Here is a 25,592-nt window from a genome sequence, read left to right as displayed (position 1 = left end):
CTCCTCAGAATGTGACTAATAATAACACCCTTTTCATGGTATTGAGGCAATATCCATAAAAGTGTTTGAAATGAGGCTCAAAGAAATTACATGACGTGTCCAAGGTCATTCAACTGCGAAGAAGCAAGGACAGGATTCATACCTGGCTCAGCCCATTGGTTCGTGGGGTGGGGTGGGGGGGGCGAGGTACTTGGGCACTGGGGGGCAGAGGGAGAGGTAGAGCAAGATAGAGTGGACTAGGCTGGGTCTGGAGCAGGTTCTAAAGATTTTATTTGTTTGTTTGCTTGTTTGTTTGAGAGAGAAAGAGTGTACTGAGCATAGGGGAATGGCAACTCAAGCCGGCGGGCGCCGAGGTCAGAGCCCAGTGGGGGACTCAATCTCATGACCCTGAAATCAGGATCTGCAGGAGACAAAATCAAGAGTTTGTGTTTATCCAGCTGAGCCACCCAGGCGCCCTATGGAACAGGTTCTAATTTGGCTTGAACCTCTGCCCCTGACTCTGAGCTAGTTTAATCTCCTTTTTAGCCTTGATTTCCTGGGAGCATAGCCTGTCAACGTCCAATGACTCTCTCCATGTGAAAGTACTCCTTGACTTGGTTTGGGAATGAGAAGCTGATGTCTACTCCCCACTTATCCATCCATTGCTGTGTAGCTCTGGACCTTGGGAAAGGGTCCCCTTGGGAAAGGGGATTGCATGTCTATAGATGGGAAGGGGAAGGGTTTCTTGAAATAATAATAGTTAACACTGAACTTGCATTGTGTCAGGCACTTTTGTAAGCACTTCGACTTCTATGGTCCTTAGAATAAGCCTATGAATAGATACTGTCATTTTTTCCTCATTTACTAGATGGTTACCCATGTATTGCTTACAGAAACACTATGAGTTTCCATGGATGAAAAGACTAAGGAAGGCACCAGGAGTTTCGTCACATGCCCAAGGTCACATGGCCAGAGAGTGGCAGAGCTAAGACTGGCTTGTAGCTGTCTCACTGTAGAGCATGCGGCCCTAACCATTGTGCTCTGCATCCTGTCTGTGTTACAAATGCTGGCTATTCACCTCTTGCCAGGAGGTCACAACTGGAAGGAACTTCAGGTTCATATGGTTTTACCCCTTCATTTACAGTAGAGGACCAAAAAGGGAATTGCCCAGAGTCACATAGCTTGGGACAGACAGCCCCAGGCCTCCTGCTCCTCACCCCAGGGTATTTTCCCCATTGTAGAGAACTTTCCTGAGTGACCAACTAAGACTTTGGGTTCCAAAATGTCCAGTGGAACAGAGCTTAGTGACTTTTTCCTGCCATCTTATTCTACAGGGGGGGAAACTGAGGCCCAGACCTGTGTAGGATGGTATCTGCCATTCAGGACATCATGTTCAACTACAGGCTTTCTTGAGGAGGTTGGAGTGGCTTACAATGACAAAGCCAGAGTTGGGAAGCAGCAGGAGAAATTTTATCACCCCTAGGACACAAACACACATGCACAGATCCTCCCGTATGAATCGCAGACTGCAGACCTGACACAGATTTGCCTCTTGTGCCAGGAACTCCCACCCAGTTCACTCCATCAGAGCAGGGCTGGGATATGGGGACCACTTGTGTGAGCCTGGGAAGCCAAAGGCCTGGAGGAGGCAGCCAGAAATATCCAGGACACTCTGCCCCAGGGACTAGACAGGAAGAGTAGGAGGAGATAGAGGGGGTGGGCAGGAGTCCTCACAAATACTATCCCAGGCCCTCTGCCAGCCTCTCTTCTTCCCTGAGGCCAAACACTGGCCGAAAGCATGACAGTCCCTCTCTTGGAGGAAAGTGGACTCTGCAGTGCCCAGTCCTGATTCTGTCCTTGCTGGTGGCCCCAGGGGGTAGGGACAAGGTGTCTGACTGTTCCCATTTCACAGATGAGGAAAAGAGAGTCTCACAGATGGCATGGACTTTTTCTTGTTATGAATGAAGACGTGGGACTGGGTTGAACCCTGTCTGCTGCCCAGTCCCCAGCCCAGTACTAGCCTTTTCTTAGGGCAGGGAAACAAGTGCCTCCTGCCAGGCCCAAGCTAAGGAACAGGGTTGGGGAGGGGCTGATCCCTGGGGAGAGAGTTTCCTCCCAAATGGTCTGCTTCAGGCAGCTGGTACCTGGAAGACACAACAAATAGAACCAGTGCCTGCCCCTCTCCTCAGAGGAGTGGAAGGAGAGCAACTCTTCCTGGCCGAAGCTGGCTCCCAGTGCCAGTTTTTCACAAGTCCAGCCCTGGCTTCAGTGGTTTGGGACATTGTGCACACACCCAGCACTGACCCTCAGTAGCCAAGCACTAGGGAGGGGGTCAGCGAAGGTGGGGGTTTATGGTTCCAAGGCTGGGCAGAGGACCAGCCCTTTGGTCCTGCTTCCAAGGCCCCAGTGGGGTGTTGTCTGCAGCTGGTGTGAGTTTCCTCTACCCAGGCAGTGAGCATCCCTCTGGGACTTGGAGAGGATGAGGAACTATCCTGGCTATGGGCAGCCCACGGAGTTCCCAGGCTCTGCCCGACCTCACACCAACCTCCCTCTCACCACTTTGCACCCCCATACTGGGTGATGTTCAGGGTGGGAGCAAGGAAAGGGAGACTGTGTCTGTGTCAGACTCTGAGCCTTTCTAGAGCACATACCCAGCTTTGTTCATCTCTCTATCCACAGTGATTGGCACACAGTGAGTGGTCTGTTAAGTGGACTCCTGGACCCTAACCTAAGTGGGAGTCTCCGGTGTGAAAGGAGACACAACCCCTGTCCCAAAAGAGCCTGTAGTCTGATAAAGGAGACACAGCCCCTAGGTGCCCCGGCCCTCATGGTGGACTCCTGGCCTTGCCGCCCATGGCAGTGTTTCTGCACACAGCGTAGCAAGGAGCTTGCCAGGTTTGAGGAAGAACACTGGACCAGGAGTCAGGATTCCTGCCTGGCTCTAATGCTGGTACTACCACTGATGTGCAAAAGCCATCCAACCTCTCTAGGCCTCAGTTCTTCATCTATAAAGTGGAGCTTGGATCTGACATCTAAGGTTCTGTTTAGTGCTGACACCTGAATTTATCACTGAACAGCCACAGAAGGGCTTGTCATATTGTGTCTCCACAATATGGAATACAGTGACAACATCACACAGGGCTCCCCAAAGCTTAGCTTTATGTGGAAGTGGCTCTTGGGGGGTGGGTGGCAAGTGTAGGACCTGGCATGTGGAAATCATCACAGGCCCCACCAATCAGACCTGCACATGCCCCACTCATTCACTTCAGAGACACCTATTGAACACCTGTTGCAAGTTCACTGCTGGGCCAGGTGCCACATCGTCTTCATTTTGAATGCCTCAGGGCTCCTCATAAGAGCCTTGAAGATTGGGGGTAAGGGATAAGGAGGGTTGGGCTACTTGCTCTTGCAGAATATCCTCCCTTGACTTTCAGTGTCCAAACTACTGGTTGCTAAACAATTGTGGCTTCTTGGTGGGTGAGAAGTATGTGCTGTTCATGTCCGGGGGAGTGGAGGAAACTATCATTTTGCTTTTTTGGGCCATGGGCCAAACTCTGGGTGAGACACTTTCATATTATCTCTTCTAACCCTTAATATTACCCCTATTTTAAAGATGAGGAACTGAGCCCCAGAAGAGAAAAGTAGCTTATTCCATGGTCTGACAGTAAGTGGCTGATTCTAAAGGTCTTTCCAGTCCATAATGGGCGCTTCCAGGTGGATAAGCAGCCCAGACGAGGAGACAGAGGTTGGGGAAAGGGACTGGTTGCAGTTGTGAGACTGGCACTGTTTTCCTCCCAAGTCTCATAAGAGGGGCAGACCTTGGGCACTTAGCAGTCAAGGCCAAGGGCCTGAGTAACCAGCTGGCAGCTAGTTTAAATCTCTGACCTAGATGAGAGGTCCGAGATCTCTTCCTATCCTGCAAGTTATGATGGAGTCTCCTTACAACACCTCTTTGAAGTGGTCACCTCCTTGGTTGCCTTCAATGTTGGAAGGTTCACTTCCCCTAAAAAACAATCTCTTGTAACTAGGGACAGCTCAGATGGTTCACACGAAGCTCGAACCTACCTCTTTGCAGTGCCCATCTACTGGCTGGTCTTAGCCTCACACAAACAGGGCTATAACAGAGCCCAAATTTATACCCAATTGGGCCTACAGAGCTCCACAGCTTACCCTCTCTCCAGGAGTTCTCTGATGTGATTGGTTCTCTCCCAATAAACCCCATTCAGAACCAGTCTGTCCTCACAAGACTGGGGCCAGCCCAGGAAGGTGGCTGGAACTTGATTGCCACTTTTTTCCCATCTACAACTCAAAGGAAAACCCTTGGCGATTAGCTCTGTGAGTGATTCTGGCCTGAGGGTGTAATCTAAACAGATTTTTCCCAACACTTTACAGTCTTAATAACACAGCTGGCTTAGCATTATCTCCTACAAATACAATTAGGCTGAGTCAGTATTCAAGTCCTATGCGTGAAAATAATTTTCCTTCCTGGTTGAGAAGTTAGTACCATGAGGCTCTGACCCCAGACTCTGCCTGTTGATCTGGCTTTCCCTGATTTCTTTTTCCTGTGGGTGAGTAGATTAACTGGGGCAGGGAGGGGGAGTTGGAGAGGGGCGTGGGGGGGAGAAGGGCTGCTGTAAGAGGTCTCTGAGACTCCCATACCCTACCCCCGCCCCACTCTAGCTGTGAAGTATATTTCAAAAGAGAGGCTCCACTGGCTTCTAGAAAGTACTCAGACCTGGTGTTGTGTCACTCTCTGTTAGGCCTGAATCACGTCATGGAATTTTGGATTTATTTTCCCCTTCTTTTAGTACTATAGATGGCGACACCAATGCTCAAAGAAGTGAGGTGACTTGCCCAGGGTCATCCCGTGAAGAGCTGGCACTAGGCCCTAAGTGTCTGGATTTCCCTTTGCTCTGAGTCCATCATGACCAGATTTACCCTGGGTCCCCCCAAAAATGACAGGTGACCCCTCCCAGGCTTGTCCAGCAATCCTAGAATCATTATAGGCAAGAGAGAATACCAGGTTTTAGAATCAAATGCCCCATTTGCACACTAGGCGTCAAACACATGCAACTCATTAGCTCCCAGGAGAAAACTAATCCAGGATGGGTTAAGTTTCTTGAAGCTGGACCCATACTGACCATGAAATGTTGGTTAAGGCTCCTTCCTAGGAGCCAGGGGTTCTGCCTGGGGGTTGTTGCAGTGATTCTTGAGTCCCCATACGGAAGAGCAGGATAATGTGGTGGGGAAGTGTTGTGCCAGGGGTGAGCTGGTTTTAACTGTGACCTAGAGAAAGGCCAAAGCTGGGAGTTGAACCAGGAAGGCTTCCCGGAGGAGGAGGCGGGCGGGGCCAGCTTGGTAGAACAAAGGAAGGAGTGAATTTTCTTGCAGGTGGTAAGAGATTGAGCCGAGGCTCAGATAAGGCTGGAAACATCCCTCCCCCCTAGCCCCCTACCCAGGGCCACCTCTCCGGTCTTTGTCCTTCCTTGCAGGGTCCGGGGGCGCTCCGGGAGGTGACAGTGCCCGGCCCTCGAGGCGGAGCCAGCTGTGGGGTGCGCGGCCGGTCCGGAGCTCCGTCCCAGGGTGGGGAGCGGGGGTGAGCAGGCCCCGCGGGGGGCTCCAGCAGCCCTTACAAGGAGTGTTGCCGCTCTCCGGGCGGCCCCGCCCGCCGGCCTCCGCCGGCTCCTCCTCCTGGCCCAGCTGGGCCGGGCCGCGGGAACGCAGCCCGCTTGGCGCTCGACGCCAGGGCCCCGGGCGAGGACATCGACGGGGCCGAGCCCGCGAGCGCGAGGGGATCCCCCGATTAGTTCTGCTGGGCCCCGACGGGCGGGCACGCTGCTCGGGGCTCTCCTACTGACTACCCGTGTCCCTCTTAGTAGCCTCACCATGTCCTCGGTGTTTGGGAAGCCGCGCGCGGGCAGCGGGCCGCAGAGCGCGCCACTTGAGGTCAATCTGGCCATTCTGGGACGTCGAGGGGCCGGCAAGTCCGGTGAGTTGGGTGGGTGGGGGGGTGCGAAAGGGAAGGGTTTGGGTGGGGACGTTGTGGACTTGCTTGCAGGAAGGCTCCCTCACTGGCTTTGGGGGCTTCCTGCACCCAGGTGGGTTGGGTCGGACAGTGTGATTTTCTTCTTTGCCTCAGTTTCTTTGTTGCTTGGTGCTCTCTCTACTTTGTCCTCAGCTCTTCCATCTCTCATCTGTCCGGTTCCTCACCTGCTTTCCTTCTCTGTCTGTGACACTAGCTATCTCTCTCCCCTCTGCCTGTCTCTGTGTCTCCTGGTCCTCAGCCCCTCTCTCCCTTGCTGTTCTGCACCTTCCATCTCCTCTCCCTGGGGCCCCCATCAGCCCTGAGGACTAGCACCAAAGGGACCTGTTAGACACTAATCCCAAGCCCAGGCCTCTATGAGCGTAGTCACAGCCTTGTTATTCCTCAGTTTAGGCCGGGGATGAAAGAAAGTGGTAGAGGTCACTGGCTGCTGGGATTTTCCAGGGAGGGGCTCACTCCAATTCCCTGGAATGGAACAAAGTGTGCATTCTTATCAAACGTATTTGTTTCAAGTCAGAACCCTCTCGACTTTCTGGAAACATGTTGGACCTAGGTCCCAGGCGGCTGGGACTTGTTCTTGATGAACCAAGATCTTCAGTTACCACTTGAGCTCAGGTGGGTAGGGGGGAGGGTGTCCCCACAGGCAGAGACCCAGAGAAAGGGTTCAGCCCTGCCCCGTTGCCACTTACAGTCCCAGGCAGCTGATGGTAGGAGGGCAGAGGGGCTCCTCCTGGGGCTGTGTTACAGTTACAGCCATTAGTGACTGGCTGATGTGGGCTGTTAGCTATGAGTTTCCTTCCCCAGAGTATTCTTTGAGGCTCCATGGGATCCTACTCTCCTTCTGAAACCAGCCCCCTGACTCAGAGAGGGGACTCTGAATCATGTTTTCCTACAGAAAAGATTTGCCCTCTTCCTTTTGAAAATCAAACTGTGTCTGTAGCTCTGTTATTAGTATAGTTTAGCCAGTGACTACATGTATGAAGGAATTTAAATTTTAAAGTATGTATTCCCTGGGTAGTAGTTTGCCAAATGACACTGTTTGGAACCCTGGGAAAGAATTATAAGGATTTTCTTTAAAATATCACATTACTTTTTAAGAGTCCAGCGTAATAATTGGCTGACCCTGGACTTTATGTGGCTAAATTCTGAGCAAAATCAGAGTCCTATTAATGAATTCCACCTGGGCAGAACCTCATTTTAAGTTTTACATTCTTCATAAGCGTAAGACAGAGCCAAGACTTGAGACATAGAGGACCAAGGACTGGAGGGTGTTTACTTGGGACGTGAGTGTTCATACTCCTCCTGGGGATCACAGACTGATCAACTCAGCTTTTACTCTTTGGCTTATAGCCAAAACCAGAATAGATGCTCCCCATTCCAGAATCTTCACAACTTGACCAGCGTGGGAGATACCTCCCTTCAGTTTGACTTTCACCAGGCTGAGGCTGGACTCCTCAGTTTTGAGTCTCTATTTATTTTTTAAAAGATTTTATTTATTTATTTGAGAGAGAACAAGAGCGAGCATGAGCAGGGGGAGGAGCAGAGGAAGAGGGAGATGCAGACTCCGCATTGAACCCGACTCAGGGCTGGATCCCAGGACCGCAGGATCATGACCTGAACTGATGGCAGATGCTTAACCAACTGAGCCACCCAGGTGTCCCCAGTTCAAGTCTTTATAAATACCCCTTAGGCTTGCCTCTCATGACTTTTCTTGCCATTTAAAAAAAAAAATGCCAGGATGCAATTGGAGGGGCATGGTTCCTCTATTTCTAGTTTCTGCTGAGCTTCTTAAACCAAGTCCTCAGCTCCCAAACACATTCCCCCAGAGAGCTGAGCTGAGTGTCAGCCAGGAGTCACAGAGGCTAGATAAGGCCTCCCTAAATGAGAGGGACAACCTCCAGGGGCTAGCAGCCAGACACAGTGGGGGGAGACTGAGCCAACTTCTTTCTGCTTCCCGCAGCTCTGACTGTGAAGTTTCTGACCAGGAGGTTTATCAGCGAATATGACCCCAACTTGGGTAAGAAACCACTCCTTCCCATTCCTCCTACTGTTGTCCCACTTGGATCCCTGCAACACACATGACTATACTGTGGTGGGCCCAGGCCTGACCAGGATCTATCATCTGGGGGCAGAGGGGAGGAGCCACTAGGATGACTCAGCCCATGGGACAACATGGTTTAAGTGCCAGAAAGACATCCTTCCATAGCCCACCCCAGACAACTGGCTTAATTAAGAGAACTGAGAGAGGCTGATTTGCCCTAAAATATGAGGAATGGTAAGACTTAAAAAAAAAAAAATAGCAGAATGTCTGTAACTATTATTATTCTTTAAAATGGTCACTCGATGTATTTTCCAAGAAAAACTGGACAAAACACTTGAGAAATTCTGTAGTGTTACTGGTTTCTGACCCATTTTTGAACCACACAAGAAAACTTGTCTAGTTTTATAGACATATCATGGTCTGTTGGAAGAAAGGATGCTCTGTTGTCAGAGCTAAGTTTAAACCCTAGCTCTGCCACTTACTGGCTGTGCAACCTTGAAGCAATAACCTAATCTCTCTGAGCTTCTGTTCCTCATCTGTAAAATGGGCATAAAGGTAGCTGTCTCAGAAAATTACTGTGAGAATTAAAGAAAGAACACGTGTAAAAGATTTATCCTAGTATCTGATCCACAGTAAACACTCAATGCATGTCCATTTTTCCTCCCTCTTTCTCTTTTATTTTTTTTTTTTAAGATTTTTATTTATTTGGGAGAGAGAGAGAGAGAGAACGAACAAGCAGGGGGAAAGGCAGAGGGAGAAACAGACTCTCCGCTGAGCATGAAGCCCGTGGGGCTCAATCCCAGGACCCTGAGATCATGACTTGAGCCGAAATCTAGAGCCAGAGACCCAACCAACTGAGCCACCCAGGCGCCCCCCTTCCTCTTTCCTTAAGTTTACATTTATAACATTTGTTTATTGCAAACTGTTCCTGAGAAAAATAGTGTGTCTGGATATGCTTAACCTTTTGAAAATGGGGGTTTGCAGTCTTGGATGGTTTTTCCCATTCATAAGAATTAAATAAGGCCCTTGTGGGACCCCTGAGGGCCCTTCTAGAAAATGCAGGGCGATGGGGCACAGGACTGGAAACGCAGCAGTACAGCACTGGCTGCAGCATGTCTCTGATGGAAGGCACTGTGACATCTGGAGGGAAGAGCCCCTGAGCCTGTTGGTGCCCTCAGTTCAGGCTGGAATATTGAATCCCAGTGTCGGAGCAGGAAGGGACCTCCGGGCTACTGAGTCTATTTGATTAGCATGGGAGTGGGACACAGGGTATAATTGTGTGCCAGCCAAGGGAGGTGTTGAGAGAGGCCAGAACATGAAATCAGATGGAGTGGAGGAAGGGAAGATAAGTAGGGAGGGGGTGAAAAGGAAAGGCATACAAGCAGGGGTGTCCGGGAAGGGGGAAATGGAGATTTCCAAGGATGGTTCCTCAAAACCCATATTCTACCTAGCTCAGATAGGGAATACTTATACTAAAAAATATTAGCTGTTCCTCTGAAATTCAGATTTAATTGGTCATCCTGTATTTCCTCTGGCAGCCTGCCTCTACGTGTCTTCCTCCCTGCCCCCACTCCTTACCCTTCCTTCAGGGTCCCTCCAGAAGAGCCTAGTACAATGGTGGTTTGGGCTTTTTGACTGAGTAATTTTGGAGTTCTGACCTGAGAGCGAAATGTGTGGTCACACTGTCCGGGGGGTGAGAGGGGTGGGGAGCCGCTCCACAGTGGTCAGTCGCCCCGTCCTGAGAGCCTGTCCGCTGGAGAGATGACGAGAACCTCTCTCCTTCAGCATTCTGGGAGGCCTGTGCCATGTCTTAGGAGTTCTGCCCCACCATCTGAACATTCCAGCCACTGTCCTATGGCTGGCCACAGCACTATGGGGACCCCAGGATCGGGACCTTTCTTTCTGTGGAGAAAGGTCTGAGCATCCAAGGGAAGGGTTCGCCACCAGGACATGTAAAACAGCTCCTTCTCTTTTCTGAGGTCTTCTTTGAACCCAGAGTGAGCTTCTTGAGCATGGAGACCTTCACTATTTATTCTCATTTCTAGCATGGAGTACAGTACTAGGCTCAACATAGATGCTCTTTTTTTTTTTTTTTAAAGATTTTATTTATTTATTTGACAGACAGAGATCACAAGTAGGCACAGAGCCAGGCAGAGAGAGAGAGAGAGAGAGGAGTTAGCAGGCTCCCTGCAAAGCAGAGAGCCCCATGTGGGGCTCGATCCCAGGACCCTGGGATCATGACCCGAGCCGAAGGCAGAGGCTTTAACCCACTGAGCCACCCAGGCGCCCCACAACATAGATGCTCTTAAACATGAGATGGAATTTTGGTTTTAGGATTAGCCTTTAAAGAAGAATTCCAACTATTATCACCATTTTGCAGGTGAAGATATTGAGGCAGAGAGGGCTCAGTGATTTGCCTATGGAGAACCTCGGTACAAAGGAAGATGGGTCCCACTGCAGCAGCTTTCCCATAAGGGCAGCATAATGCCCTAGAGGGCCTGGAATCTCTGAGCCTCAGTTTCCCCATCTGCAAGATGAGGCCAATAGCCTGTGCTGCATCTGAGCCAGGGTCATGGCTGGGAGAACTGGTCGGAGCTGAGAGAATCAGTGTCTATGGAAAGGCTATGCCTGTGCTGAGTGCTCCAGGAAGGGGCAGGGGTCCCCAGGAGAGGGGCTGGGGCACCTTGCCTGGCTTGCCCAGGGCAGAATGACAGTTTCTCACCTCTCTTGCCCTCATCCTGCTCCAGTAAGGATATGGGCACCATTTCCAAGGCATCATCCTACACACACTGACAAGAGTGCCTTTAAAAGATTATTATTGGGTAATCAGGGGAAAAGTTAGGGAAAAGAAACTTCTCTCAACGTGGAAGTCCTTGGAATATTATTTAGAAGGAGGAGTTGTGAAGCCCATGTGAACCCCAGAATGCTCTGGAGAGCAGGACTTGGTGATGAGAGGACAAGTTACTGTAACTTGGAAAGGACCCTCCACGTCCAGTCACCTCACTTGCCAAGGAGGAGGAAGCTGGATAAGATGATCTCTGAGGCTTCCCCCTGCTCACTCCTGCGTGTGCCACATCTGGACTGGGAGCTTCTGCTCTTCCCCTGTACTTTGCCCAGATAGAGCTGGAAGACCAGCTGGTCCCCTGAGCAGAGGGTGAGGGGGTCCCCACATGGAGGCAGCCCAGCCTAGAAGACCTGAGTTCACTTCCCTTCCACTGGTGGGGTGCTTTGTGGCAGTGGGCAAGTTCCCTCCTCCTCTGGGCTTCATCTCTCTACAGTGGAGCTAACAGTAACCTTGAAAGGCTATTTGCTGTGAGGAACCCCAGGAGACCAACACTGGGCTAATATTTTTCCTTGGACTGGGAAGGACACAGTGCCTGTTTCGGGGTGAGGGAGGGGGTGTGGAGCAACTAAAAGGGGGGCATCAGACAACTTTGGCAGGAAAATAAAAATCTGAACAAGATGTAGGCATCTAGGAGCAGCTCTTCTTGCACCAAATATAGTTAAACGTTTGGGGCATATTTTCCATTAGATTTTTTTTTTTTTTAAATCTTTGAATAAGAGCAGCTATTTATCCAAGTCCCCAAACAGGCTGGGGATGGGAGCTGTCTGTGATTCCTGTTGGCTGCTAGTGGACCTGGCGTGTGTCCAGGCCTGGCTTGACTGCCAGGGACTCTCAGAGACAAGTGGCTGTGAACTCAGCCAGGGTTCGGGTGGGGTGGAGGAAGGCGGGGAGGGCCCTAAGTTCTGCCTTTAGAGGTCTTCTTTGGGGCCACTTGGGACACAGGGGCATCCAGGGAAAGGTGACAGCCAAGTGCACTCACACACATGGGCCAGTGGCGTAGAGGAAGGTTAGAGATAGGGAGAATGATGGCCAATGTGACAATGAGGTCTTCTCTGCATGCCTGGCCAGCTGCACTTTCTCAGGTTTGAGGTCATGAGAACCAAAAAAAAAAAAAAAAAAAGCAAAAACTCATGAAAACCAAATAAGGTCAGTGGTTTAGTTCATAGTATGGAACCAATGTCAATTTCCTGCTTTTGATCACTGTACTATGGTTATGTAAGGTGTTAACATTGCTGGGAGCAGAGGGAAAGGCACACAGGAACTCTCTGTACTATTTTGCAATTTCCACATAAGTCTAAAATTATTTAAAAGGAAAAAAATAAAGAAAAAAAATCACCTAGGAATGTGAACCTGCCCTGTAAACTCAGGACTACCACAGTCCCCACTGTCCTTGACCAGGCATTTATGGTGTGCCAGGCCCCGTGCCTAAGGGCTAATCCAGTTCTCACACAGCCCTGGGAGGGTGCGTGGACAAGCACTGGCACAGTGCCTGGCACAGAGTAAACTCTGGAAAACTTTTAGGCAGTGTTATCATGTTATCCCCATTTTACTTTTTTTTTTTTTTTTTAAGAGATTTTATTTATTTGAAAGAGAGAGCTGGGGGGAGGAGCAGACGGAGAGGGACATGGAGCCCGAAGTGGGGCTCGATCCCAGGACCCTGAGATCATGACCTGAGCCGAAATCAAGAGTCAGATGTCGACCAACTGAGCCACCCAGGTGCCCCATGTTACCCCACTGTAAAGTGAGGACACAGATTCTCTAAAGAATTGCCATGACTTGGCCAAGTAGCTGAGCTTGGGTGTGACTCTACATGTCCAACATAAAATATTCGACTACACTAGAGTCCTCTGCTATTACTTGGTAAGGATTATTTGTAAACCTTCTCAGGGACTTCTGAATAGAGTCACGCATGCACACACACACCACCACCACCACCACCATATGTCATATGCTTTTCTTTCCCGTCCTTTCTCCCACTGGGGGTTTCCTGCGGGCCGTGACCGGAGGGAAGAGCATGGGGAGGCTTGTTGTTCGGGAGGATGGGCTGGCAGTGCAACCGCAGAGGGCTCTGCTGCTAACCAAGCCTGTGGGCCACGCACTCCGTCCTGTAGGCTTGGTGGGTGGACCCGAACGCAATGCTATCCCCTGTGGCGTGCTCTATGACTGACCTCTCATGCTCTGAGCCCTGACAGGTAGAGCAGCATCTCCCGGCTAGGAGGTTCTGTCTGTGCCCTCCATTTGGGTGAGAGCCAAGGCCTTTCCAGTTTGTCCTAACTCAGCCAGCTCCGGAATAGATCCCCCAGGGTCTAGCACAGGGTGGCTGGGACTCAGACCCAGTCTGCGACTGAGTGGCCTGGCCTGCCCCTGACCTGGCTCGCCGTCTGTTGCAGAGGACACCTACAGCTCCGAGGAGACAGTAGACCACCAGCCTGTCCACCTGAGGGTCATGGATACTGCAGACCCGGTAAATTACCCCTGTGGGTAACAGGGTATGTTACTCTCCAGGGTATGGAGAGCTGAGAGTCAGTGCGGCCTCCTGAGAAGTCCTTCTCCCAGAGCAGAGACCTCAGATGGGAATTCATAAACTTAAACTCTAGTTTGCTATGTGACCCTGCATGAGGCACTGAACTTTCCAGGCCTGAATCTTTTCATTTGCCGAGTGAGAAGAGATGAAATGGGGTTGGGGAAATCTGTGGTTGCTGGCGTCAGCTCTGAGATCCTGTGCTCGGGGACTCGATGCTCATGCACACCTGGAGGTAGGGCACACTTTACACTGTGGCCCCCTCGGCCCAGGCCCCCTCAGTACACACATTCCCTCTATGTTCTCACCATCCCCTGCCAGGGCTGGATACCAATTATTCCCAGAGGCCCAGGGTCACCATCAACCTGACCCCCAAACCAGCAGTGCCCGGGGACAGCTGGGTCTCTGCAGCAGCCATGCTAGAGTCTTGGCTCTGTGCCCCAGAAGCCAAGGTCCCCGAGCCTCTGGCTGGGTGGTGGGAGTGAGGCTCCCGAGACAATGCCTCCTTTCACACCAAGCCAAACCCACACTCAAACACCCCTTTGAAAAGGGCTTGGCTGGGGAACAATATACAAAGATGGAGGGAATGGGGAGGTAGGCTGGAGGAGCTCAGGTGAAGGCCTTCATCCCCAGCGAGGCTTCCCTCCTTTGCCCCAGGACACCCCCAGAAACTGTGAGCGCTACCTGAACTGGGCCCACGCCTTCCTGGTGGTGTACAGCATGGACAGCCGCCAGAGTTTCGAGGACAGCAGCAGCTACCTGGAGCTGCTTGCTCTGCACGCCAAGGAGACACAACGCGGCTCCCCAGCCCTGCTGCTGGGCAACAAGCTGGACATGGCCCAGTATAGGTGAGCATGGACCGGGTGTCCTCAACTCTGGGGCTCACTGTCCTCATTTGGGAAGGCTGTGTGTTGTCATCAGAAGTATTGGGCTGCTAAGGAAAGTCATCCCCACAACTATAGGTTAAAGTGTACAGTGTGCATGGCCTTTCAGACAGGCCAGGGCAGGAAGAAAGAGCTTCAGGCCCACACGGGGGGTTGGACCGTAAAAGTAAAAAGAGAAGCCACTTCTTCCGTCCTCATGGGGCTTTGTGGTGTCTCTTGGCCTCACCGTTTCTTGCCTGCCTGTATGACCTTCCATCCTCATTCCCCGTAGCTGGCTGGTTATTATTTGGTGCCCGGTTCCAGTTCTGAAAAGAAAGGCCGTGATTGGCTCGTAGAGTCAGAGGTCTGCTCTGGTCCAACCAGCTCTCGCCTCACCCAAGCGTGGCACCAGGCCCACTCCCACCATTGGCGGTGCTGAGGGCAGCTTTTCTTTGAATGGACTGGACTTGAACCAGAGGTCACAGACTGGGCCAGAGGACAGATTACCAGCAAACACCGCAGCATTTTGCTTGGCGAGCAATGTTTTCAAAGACCTGGAACTGGAATGCTTTGAGGAGGGGTATGCTCTTTGCAGCTGACCATAGGCCTTACCACTCCCCATGGCTTTCCTCCACTCTCTCCGTACATTCCAGTTGCTTGCCTGGGCCCTGAAAGCATGACGCTTCCACCTGATGGGTAATCCCTGTGCCCTTCTCTACCACTGACCTTTGTCCCTTGTGACCTGTCCACCTTCGGAGTCTGGCGCCTTCCACCCCCCTTCCATCTGTCCCTCCCTGCTCATGGCCAGTCACTCCTGCTTCCCCAGACCCTAAAGGCCCGCTGACTGGGATAAGGCAGGAGAGGATCTTCGGTGCAGAACAAATCAGATGGGCAGTGGGAAAGGGACGTGCAATCCCATGAAGAGAGGCCTCCAGGGGAAGCTTCAAAAGCCATCAAGCCCTCAGACCAAGACAAATTCCATCTCAGGGAATGAAGGAAGTTGTGTCATCTTAAAGCCAAAAGGTGGTTTTTGAGGAATCCTAGAACCCATGATGCCTGGAAGAGGGGTCAGAAGACTAGATGGTGGTAAATCCATCTTCAGTATGAAGGGGGACACTAGACCGCTGTTTTGATCCCAGTCTTTGCCACAGGGATTGTCCAAAGATGGTTGGGGAGCAAATAACAATGACTATGGGGCTCAGACGGAGCAGCTTCGTTCCGTAAGGAGAGTCCTGCGGTTTTCCCTCATTTCCTTCTTTGATCCAGGCTGGTGGTGGGTCAGGATTTGATGCGGTCAGTCTTGTAGCTGAGATCGCTGTGCTCTCGTGATTGCCTTGCAGCCACATGCTAAATTGTGGGTTAGAGCAGTGGTTCCCGAGCCACCGATAAATCGCCAGCAGGCTGCTGCACAACAAGAAAGGATCATGTGACGTGCCCGTGTCTCCCATTCACAGACATGTATGCGTGCACGGGGTGCTAGTTTCTGGAAACTTAGGATTCAAGTCCCCACAGTGAGAAATTTTTAGACTCAAGCTCATCATAAAAGCAAAGAATATGAAGTATTCCTTCAAAAGGGGTTCCTCAGGAAGCAGTGAGCTTACAGACAGGACACCAGCCCTGGGCGGGGAGTCCAGATGCTCTGCGCCTGGCCCTTTTTGGCCCAGTCACTCTCCCGTCTGATACTCCCCTGGGGAAGCTAGCCCACTCCCAGCCCCCTGTTCTTGCCAAATTAGCCTTGGGCCAAAAACCTCTTCCCATCAATACCCACCAGTCTCAGGGGCTGTGCCACTGTCTGCAGGAATGGCCGGCGGGGCAATCAGCAGGGCAGGGTGGTCGCCGAGATTCAGCCAATGGAACCTTGGCCTCAAGACCTCGGGTACCATCATCCCTTCTTTCTTCTGGACATCTGAATGACCCAAGAGCCAGTCTTTTTCCTCTCATTTTGATCATCATGGCTTTCAGGCCAGAAACTTCCAAGACCTCCCCAGTTAAATAGTCAATCCCATCAGGAAAGATGGTATAGGACAAAGCTGACAAGAGGTGTTGTTCCCTCTCCCCTTCTTTCCCTCTTTCCCATGAAATGTCACCCTTGGTCTCCTCTGCTCTTCCCCTGGACAAGCAGCAACACTTTCTGCATGAGTCCTGAGAGCTCTGCCAACCACAGGCATCCTGAGGCACCTCACCCTCCCTTCTCTGGGGTCTCACACCTTTCTGTCCAGATCCCTGCCTTTCTCTGGAGCTGATCCCACAGGCCAGGGTGGGGGGTGGCTTATTTCCTGACCGAGGACCCATGCTGGCCTAGAGGGAGGCAGGGCTGGGAATGACCGTCTTCTTCCAGACACAAGCAGGGTTTGGCCAGTAAGCTGCTCCCTTGCCTACGCTTTGGTCCTGAATTCTGGCTTCAGTGACATCAGCCATCATTTACTGAGCCCAGACTCTGCGCCAGGTACTCCACCGGGCACACAATGCAAGTGGTCGGTCTTAATTATTTCGGCAACCATGCGAAGCAGATGCCTTTATCACACTGTACTGATGAGATGCCTGCAGGTCCCCAAGCCCGTGAGTGGGGAGATGAGTGTAGGTGTGGGCCTGCCTGACTTGGATGTGTGCTCCTGACCCTGCCTCGTCCTGCTTCCCCCACCAGGCAGGTCACCAAGGCAGAGGGTGCAGCCTTGGCAGGCAAGTTTGGGTGCCTGTTTTTCGAGGTCTCCGCCTGTCTGGACTTTGAGCACGTGCAACATGTCTTCCACGAGGCTGTGCGGGAGGCACGGCGGGAGCTGGAGAAGCATTCCCTGGCCCGGCCCCTTTTCATCTCCGAGGAGAGGGCCCTGCCCCACCAGGCCCCGCTCACTGCCCGGCATGGGCTGGCCAGCTGTACCTTCAACACGCTTTCCACCGTCAGTCTGAAGGAGATGCCTGCTGTGGCCCAGGCCAAGCTGGTCACTGTGAAGTCATCCCGAGCCCAGAGCAAGCGCAAGGCGCCCACCCTGACCCTGCTGAAGGGCTTCAAGATCTTCTGAGGGCACCCATCAGGATCCCAGGCTCAGCAGCTGGGTGAGGCTGCATGACAGGGGCTGGCTTCTCACCACCGCCTCTGCCTCTTTTGGAAGAATAGTCCTTGCCCTCTGGTGGACAGCTGACCGCTCTTCCAGCACCAAGTAATGTCCCGGACATCCAGTTCACTGTGTGAGCTGGAGGGACAGGCAGGAAGGCTGCTCTTCCTCACTCCAGACCTTGGTTTCCATGGTAACCGCTGCATTTCCTGACCCCGAAGGGAAATAGCCCCTGAGACAACCCAGACACCTGGGGTTAGCCTGAAGTGGAAGGAAATTACAGTGTCCATCATGGTGCCATCAACCCTTCCTGCTCCAGCTGCAGCCAGATGTGTGCAGCTCTGGATGGTCCCCTAAGCGTTGGCCTCAGAACATGCCGCACGAGGAGCAGTCCTGAGATCCTAGCACCACCTGGTGGACAGGAAGGGCAAAGCGGCTACAGGTTGTGGGGGTGTGGCTTGAGCCCGGCCCTCCTGTGGTCTTCTAACTTCACAGAAGCCCAAGACAACAAACCCCACAGTTTATCCAAGTAGAGTCTAGTTCCAATAATCCTATGCGACAGGCTATGGAACCAAAATTCCGTGCAGCGTTGGTGGTATAGTGGTGAGCATAGCTGCCTTCCAAAATTCCCAGGAAGGGCTACTTCCAGTACTTTGCCTTTCAGTGAGGACTGGGGGCTCTGGGGTAGGGAGCTTCCAGTGTTTTTCCCCAGAGACAGGGCCCCCTTAATTCCCCTTCTTAAATGAAGGACTCTCTCCACAGACCTTCAGGACCAGTCTCCTGAAGTCTAATGATCAGAGCTGCAGATGTTCAGCTGCAGGTGTTCAAAGTCATTCTAGTGACCGGCAACCAGGACTCCCAGGAGCCTACAACTGGGGTTATCAGACCTCCAGTTGGCACTATCAGCCTGCCCCAGGCTTGTAGGTAGAAACACAGTACACCATCTGTAGTCTGCTCTAGCAGGACCCAGTAGCAGGACACTTTGACAGGGGGTCTGAATGTTCAGAGTCCACTTTTGAAAGATAGAAGCTAAGGCATTCGGGGTTCATACAGCAGGGGTTTTTTGTATACATTATTTGGGGTTACCGCCACAGCTGATAGAACAACACTGTGGCTTAGACACAGGATCCTGACACTCTCTTGGGATCCCATTGTTAGTAGAAGATCTATAGTTTTCTAACTCTATTTACCTTGAGGCCCCTGGCCCCAAGGAAATCTCTCCTGGACCCTCAGGAGATAAGCAGGTAAATAGGAGGGCTCTGCTAGGAGGAAAGGATGGGAAGGGGATTCTAAGCCCAGAACCCTGCTCTTGGCAATTCTAGGGCCTTGGATTAAGAACAACAGCTCTAACCCAGACTTTAGCCCCATTCTGTGGATGGAGAAGCTGAGGTCAGAGGGAGGCTGTGAACTCCTCAAGACCACAAGAGGAGTCCTAGCCAGGTTTCCCGACCCACAGGCCGGCTATGGATTTCACACTCGCGCTCCAAGCCGCTTGTGTTGGAACACCGCTGTTTGAACAAACTATGCAATTCCAAATGCCCACTTCCAGAAGCATTTTAATAAAAAGCGGGTAACAGAATACTTGTTTGATTGCAGTTCATTCATCTATCTGCTGACGACATGGGGCAGGGCTCTGAAATCTCATTAGGTCTCCGATTCCTGTGGGTCTGGAAGGAGAACCAGTGACGCATCTCTCTCTTGTAACTCAATTTCCACCTGGCCTGAATTGTGATTTTCTGAGAGCAAAGTCTCTCTTAGGGTGTTCAGCTTATTGTCATCTCTGGTTTCAGCCTCAGCCACGTCTTGGATGTCTGGAGTTTGTTTTTCTGGTTTGTTTTTCCCCAGGAGCTTTTGATTTCTGGGAGGAGAGAAAACACTGTTGAATCTGGGTTCCCTGGCGGAACCTGGTTTGTGCTGGCGGTACTGGGTTGGGGTAGGATGGGGTCTCCCAAATGGATTAGCACTTGGGGGAGGGGGAAATCCTATAGGCAGTTCTGGGAACTGTTAAGGGAGAAAGCCACGACAGTTTGGTGTTCTTTTTGGCAGAGAAATGGCTTATTCTCACCCGTGCATCATCTCACCAAATCTTCATTGCCACCGTGAGCTTAACTATTATCGTCCCCTCTCCCCTTACACATGAAATGGAGTTCAGATACGTCAAAGATGCACATACTTTGGACGTGATTTAAGTCTCCTGATTCTGGGTTCTGTGTTCTTCTTACTCCATCCCCACCTTTATCCACCTCAACGCTGGACAAAATATTTCAGGAAGCTCCTGACAATCTTCCTGCTTCTAGGTGCTTGCTTTTCCAAACCAGCCCCACACACCAGTCGTGTTTCTAAAATCCTGGTGCGTACACATTACTCCTCAGCTTAAACACCTTTAGTGGCTCCCTATTGCCAGTGTCCTTAACCTGGCATTGAAGACCCAGCCTTTCTTCCAGTAACTCTCCCAAGTGTCATCCCTCTGAAGGAGCTTTTACTCGAAATACCCCTAGGCTTCCTGGCCATAGGGGAGGGACCCAGCTGTGGTAATGGCTGACTGCCCAGAGGACCTGCTCAGGCCACCAGGGGAGCAGCTCAGTGTTTGCTGCCCCCATGGACAGCCACTTTGTCCCTGAGTTGACCTTGCTGAGGCCAATGCTTCCTGACAGGGTAAGAAAGGGAAGATCACCTTTTGAGAAGCTACACCTCTTTGGTTCCTTTTATATCCTACATCTATACCAACCTTGCTAAAATAGACCTTTCATGTCCCTGTGCAAAGCCAGTTTCTGGCTCCCCAGTGTACATGAGCTAGAGCCCAAATTCCTTGCAATGACACATAGGACCCATACATTCTGGGTCCTTCCCTCCTCTTGCCCTCCCTCCCCACATCACATTCCTCAGCCATATGGGCTGGCCCTCCTCCTCCAGCACCTCAAGCTTGGTGCCTTCTGTCCCTCAGTCGAGAAGGCCTCCTCAGCCCACTCTCCCTCTCTCTCTTTGCCCTGAAGGTCCCAGATCCCACCACTGTGCTCCCACACACTATGTCCCACGCTGAGCATCCATCACTCTGAACTAGTTTCCCCATCAAACTGTAGATTCTATAAGGCTGCATTTTTCTATCCCAAAGGGTGGCTAGCCAAGACCCCTAGATGACCGCTCCCTAGTTTTCCTTTGGGAGGGCAGATCCCCCCACCCCCCAGAGACCACCCCCAGACCAGCTCCTCACCTCTTTGCCTGGATGCTCCTTCCCAGGAGGATGAAACTTATCACGCCCACCACGCCCACCAGTGCAAAGATGGAGTAATTCCAAGGAGAGGCTGGGGAAGGACACACGGAACAGAGCCTTGAGGAGAGGCATGAGCTCATGGCATCAGTCATCCCCTGCGGTGGGCCAGGTGCCTTAGAGACTAATGAAAATTAGCCCCCGCCCTGTGGGACCTCCAGTGTGGGGGAGGGGGAGGGGGAGGGACAATTTCTGCTCTGCAGAAACCCTAATCTAATGAGAGTGGGCAAGGAAGGGGTGGGAGTGAAACTGTGTCCCACAGCTGGCAACAGAGAATACAGAAAGTGGCTAATCTGAATTTGGATAATGAGGCGTGTCCACACCATACCAAAATGAGGCAGGATCCAGCCCCAGGGCTCTTGCATTGGCTGTTCCCCTTACCAGGAATGTTCTTCCCCCACATAATCTGTGGGGCTCATCTGCAAGCCCTTATTCAAATGTCAGCTTCTTAGTGAGGTCTTCCTTGACCGTGGTACCTACCTTCTATTCCCTTTCTGTGCTTAATTTTTCTCCGTGTTGCTCATCACCCACAGGCTATGCATTTTAGTCTTTTGTCTTGTTTATTTTCTCTCTCACTGGAATGTGTGCTCCACAGAGGGCAGAATAACCCCACTGCTGAGAACAGTGCCCGGTGCACCAAAGGAACTTAATAAATATTTGTGAGTGATCCGATAAATGATGAAAATGAATGACCACGCTCTGAGAAGAAGAGAGAGCGGTTGGGCCAGACCCCCATGGGAATTAAGACCCCTCGGCCTCAGTTCCCACCTTAGGGGGAAATACGCAGCCTCACTGGAGGAAGCAGCTATGTCGGGGTTGGGGGGTTCAGCCAGGCCCCACCCCTGATCCCACATCACCTACCATCTTCTACCCGGAAGAACCAAAGCATTTCTTCCAGCAGTTCCTGAGGCACCGTGGTACCGGCTGGGGCTTGGATGACCCCCTCGCTGTGTTCCATGCCCCCTGCTCCTGGATGGGATCCGTTTCTGACAACAAAATCCTTAGGTCTCTGGACTCCCCGGCTGCCCTCCTGGCCCCCTAATTTCCGGACTCTGAGCAAAGCCCTGAAGATCGCTGGAAACAAAGCAGAGAGCATGACCAGATAGCCCATCCCAGTTTGACCTCCATGACCCCCCAAACTCAGCTATCCTCTGGCGCACAGTTGCTGGACCAAGCTCGGGGCAGGTGGAGTCTGGAGAGGCAGAAAACGCAGGAGTCACTCAAGTCTTTAGGAAGACTTATTTGAGGATTGAGTCACTGACAGGCGAAGGGACCCTTAAAGGGGACATTTTCCGCTTTTCCCTGTCCGGCACCCTCACCCAGCTTCCGCAGCCCGATGTGCTCCGTCACCCTGGTTCCTTAGCAAATCGTCCCACCTCTCACTATTGATTTTCTTGTGGCAGCCAGTAGCAGGCCCCCCGTGTCCCCATCAGGGCCGGGCCTGTCAGTCTCTCTCTTGAACACAGGCACACCTATGACCTGGAGCTGAGAATAGGAAGATGCCAGACAGAGGTCACTGCCAGCACTTGCCACTGAGAGCCATGGAACCACCTAAGAACCTGAACTCATGCTCCTGGGATAAATCCCCTCCTTAATTTGAGCCCGTTCCCATTCCTACCAAGCAGGTTCAGTGGTATTTCGCAAACCTCCGTCAGTCCCAAACAGCCACACATCCGGACATATTCTTGTACTGCCTGTACTATTACTACTTAACCTAAAAATTTCCACTGTCCAAATTCAAATGAGTGAAGTAGGTGCTTTTAACTTCGACGACGAATTTTCTTTAATCTAACATATCCCAAGCATTCTCATGTCAATGTGGTGAGTATAAAAATGGTTGAGGAGCACCTGGGTGACTCAGTTGCGTGGGCAGCTGCCTTCGGCTGGAGTCATGATCTCAGGGTTCTGGGATTGAGCCCCACGTTAGGCTCCCTGCTCAGCAGGGAGTCTGCTTCTCCCTCTGTTTCTCCTCCTGCTTGTGCTTTCTCACTTGTGTGCCCTCTCTCTCAAGTAAATAAATAAGATCTTGAAAAAATAAAAATAAAAATGGTTGAGATATTTTACCTCTTTAGTACCAAGTCTTTGAAACTTGGGTGTAAATTTTACACATATTGCATATCTCAGTTCTGACTAGCCAGTAGGCTCATGGGGCTAATATGATACAGCCCAGGTCTGTGCCCAGGCCAGGCCCAGGCTGTGACAGCTGATTCTCCAGCTGCTCCGGGCTCCCAGCTTGAGGAGAGCAGACCATGGGGAGTGAGCCTGGGGCTAAGAGCCAAGGAGCTGGTCCTTCCTCTGGCTCTGCCTCCTGTTAATTTGTCTAGGCAGATTCCTAGGTCCTGTGAAGTACTAAAAAGGAAATAATAGGGAAAATAAGATTATCTGTTCAATGAATAATACTATCAATACTATCCCTACACATTTCCAGTAGGGGTAAGATACTTAACAATGCTCAAAATCAAGAAAAGACTGTTTTCTAGAGTATACAAAGAATTCTTGCAAGTTAACAAGGAAAAGACAGGAACCCTAATAAAAGACAAAGGATATAAAGGGCAATTTACAAAATAGGAAACCCAAAAGGCTAGTAAGCATATGAAGAAATGATCAATCTCTGATAATCAGAAGAATAAAATCAAAAGAAAAATGAGGGGCACCTGGGTGGCTCAGTGGGTTAAAGGCTCTGCCTTCAGCTCAAGTCATGATCCCAGGGTCCTGGGATCAAGCCTGAGCCCGGCATCAGGCTCTCTACTCCGCAGGGAGCCTGCTTCCCTTCTTCTCTCTCTGCCTGCCTCTGCCTACATGTGATCTCTGTCAGATAAATAAATAAAATTTTTTAAAAAAAGAAAAGAAAAATGAAATAGGACTTGGCATCTATTCAATGGACTTGGTTTGGAAGGTAGATAATTCTGCAGGTTGGTGGGGCTCTGGGCTATAGCCTCAGGCACTAACAGAGGGAGTGTAGACAGGCAGCCATCCTGAGAGCAAATCAGCCAAAGTAAGTATACACACCCCACAACACAGCAATTCTGCTCCTGAGAAGGTATGTATGTATGTACATGTGTATGTATGTGTTTGTGTTACACACACACACACAGAACATTGAAGGAGGGGAGCAGAGTCGGAGGACTGATGCTACCCATCTTCAAACTTCCTGTAAAGAAGATACAGTGAGCCAGACAGTGGAATTAAAACTAATCAGAGAAGGGTACAAATTTGCATGTGGGCTGATGTCCACAGGGAAATGTGGGGTCACGGACACATAGGCATAGGATGGGGTGAGGGATGTCTCCTGTCACCCTCTGCTCCCCAGCTATAGTTTCATAAACACAGCAATAGGATTCCTTGTTGCTTGGTCCCCAAAGCCTTATACTTACTTTATCCTTTGGCTTTAAGTAGGTTCACCAGAGATGCCTCCCCTGCTCCCCTGCAGGCAGGCAGGCCCAAGAAGTTCTGCTGAGGCTGTATTTTGACATTGTCATGGAAACATTTCAGACCCAGGCCTGCTGGCTCTTTTGTTTGCAGACCCCATTGGGGACTGTGTCTCAGCTGGCTCTGGGGCACTCTGGAAGAGGAGCACAGCTCACGCTCTTCCTAGACTTCCTAGACTTCCTAAACCAAAGTTCTTTGCCACGCCTACAGCCCAGCCTTGCTGCTGGTTTTTTCCTTTCCTTTGGGTGTCTGCACTCTGTGGGAAACAGGTTTTTCTATGCGGGAGCCACTCTTTTGGTACAGGGGCAAGTTGGAATTTTCACCCTGTTCGGTGCCTCCTTCTATATGTTCTTTCTTCAATCAGTGCGAAGTGGCTCTGGCCACCATCAGCTCCTCGATGCCAGAGGGCTGCCTCCCCAGCTCTTGAGCCCATGGGGGTAGAGCCTCCTCGGAGCGGACTCCAGTTCTCTGGCATGGCCAGAGATACGGGCATGTGTGCTCGATGGAGGGCAGAGAGGCGTGAGAGGGGAGGCGGGGAGTTACCATTGTTGCCCTTTGGAGCTCGGTAGGAGGGTGGACCCCAGGGCTTGGCAAGAGCCCCTTCTGGCAGATTTGGAAATTTCCAAATAAATCCTTGTTTATTGGTGGTAAAAAAAAAAATTTATTTTAAACTGTATAATATCGTTATAATAAACATATACCAACAAAAAACCAAAAATGACTTGATTCCAAGTCTCGAACTGAGAGTCAGCCCTCCCTGGTTGTGTTAGATGCCACAGGAAGAGAGGACACATTTCCTTCAGAGCCCTTATCCAGGTTCCTTCTAGAGTGAGCATCATATTAATATACCTGCTTCTAAAAAATTATTAACCCAACTTCAAGATTTATTTGGCTTTCATTTTTCCATTCATGTCCTTTTCCTATTCCAGGGTCCTACCCAGGATATCACAATGCATGTCTCCTTTGGCCCCTCTGGGAGATTCCTGTGTTTTACACAAGCCTTAACCATCTACTGCTGGACTGTCATTCCTGTCAAAGACCCTGAGTCACCCATCCCCATGGGAGGTGGAAGACACTCACCCTGGATCCCGCTTCTGGGTCCCGCCTTGATCTGCTGCTGGGAGCAAGCACTGGTTTCTAGGTCCTTCTCTCACAGGAGCACCAGCTGGCCTCTGCACCTGAGCGCTCCACAGAGCTGTCACCTACAGGGGCAGGGCTGCAGAGCCCATGGCTACGGGGCCCCTCTGAGAGCTCTGCCCTTAGCACACGCCCAGGCCTGGAGCCTCCTCTGCCACTCCAGGGTGAATGACCTTTTGAGTGAGCAGCCCTGGGTGGCAAATGGGCTCCACCTGACTTCAGGATCTGAAGGAACCAGGAGCTCTGTGCTTTCCTTTTTTTGTGATCCAGAAGAACCAGGAGCTCCATGCTTTCCTTCTTATATGTTGACCTTGAGTTAAAAAAAAAATATATATATATATATATATATATATATATATATATGCGCGCGTGCGTTCACACACACTCTCTCTCTCTTTCCAGTCCAGGGAATG

General features: G+C 51.2%; 2 protein-coding genes across 3 annotated transcripts; one reads left to right on the top strand and one right to left on the bottom strand.

Moving 5' to 3' along the window:
• Positions 1–5,651: 5,651 nt before the first annotated feature.
• RASL12 (RAS like family 12) lies at positions 5,652–18,924 on the top strand. The gene is made up of 5 exons (XM_004758690.3): positions 5,652–5,968; positions 7,983–8,039; positions 13,299–13,372; positions 14,087–14,277; positions 16,937–18,924. The coding sequence occupies exons 1-5, from the start codon at positions 5,866–5,868 to the stop codon at positions 17,310–17,312; spliced, it is 801 nt and encodes a 266-aa protein (XP_004758747.1). The 5' UTR covers positions 5,652–5,865; the 3' UTR covers positions 17,313–18,924.
• Positions 18,882–25,306, bottom strand: SLC51B (solute carrier family 51 subunit beta). Of its 2 annotated transcripts, none has more exons than XM_004758688.3 (4): positions 25,123–25,306; positions 21,475–21,687; positions 20,557–20,647; positions 18,882–19,203 (listed from the first exon to the last, which is right to left on the bottom strand). In XM_004758688.3, the coding sequence occupies exons 2-4, from the start codon at positions 21,569–21,571 to the stop codon at positions 18,990–18,992; spliced, it is 402 nt and encodes a 133-aa protein (XP_004758745.1). In that variant the 5' UTR covers positions 21,572–21,687; positions 25,123–25,306; the 3' UTR covers positions 18,882–18,989. The 2 variants fall into 2 exon arrangements, with proteins under 2 accessions (XP_004758745.1, XP_004758746.1); XM_004758689.3 differs by lacking the exon at positions 25,123–25,306 and adding an exon at positions 23,988–24,188.
• Between the last annotated feature and the right edge of the window lie 286 nt (positions 25,307–25,592).

The sequence above is a fragment of the Mustela putorius genome, unplaced genomic scaffold, assembly GCF_011764305.1.
Source record: "Mustela putorius furo isolate JIRA1106 unplaced genomic scaffold, ASM1176430v1.1 tig00003896_pilon_pilon_pilon, whole genome shotgun sequence".
In the NCBI taxonomy this organism is placed as follows: Eukaryota; Metazoa; Chordata; class Mammalia; order Carnivora; family Mustelidae; genus Mustela; species Mustela putorius.
The sequence above is the reverse complement of the archived record's forward strand: the minus strand, read 5'-3'. Positions and strand labels throughout refer to the sequence as shown.

Coding starts and splice junctions, on each gene's coding strand:
- RASL12 (XM_004758690.3), top strand. CDS start 5,866: ATGTCCTCGGTGTTTGGGAAGCCGCGCGCGGGCAGCGGGCCGCAGAGC. Junction 5,969..7,982: donor TCGAGGGGCCGGCAAGTCCG/GTGAGTTGGGTG, acceptor TGCTTCCCGCAG/CTCTGACTGTGAAGTTTCTG. Junction 13,373..14,086: donor TCATGGATACTGCAGACCCG/GTAAATTACCCC, acceptor CCTTTGCCCCAG/GACACCCCCAGAAACTGTGA.
- SLC51B (XM_004758688.3), bottom strand. CDS start 21,571: ATGGAACACAGCGAGGGGGTCATCCAAGCCCCAGCCGGTACCACGGTG. Junction 20,648..21,474: donor GTTCTTCCGGGTAGAAGATG/GTAGGTGATGTG, acceptor GTCCTTCCCCAG/CCTCTCCTTGGAATTACTCC. Junction 19,204..20,556: donor AGGAGCATCCAGGCAAAGAG/GTGAGGAGCTGG, acceptor CTCTCCTCCCAG/AAATCAAAAGCTCCTGGGGA.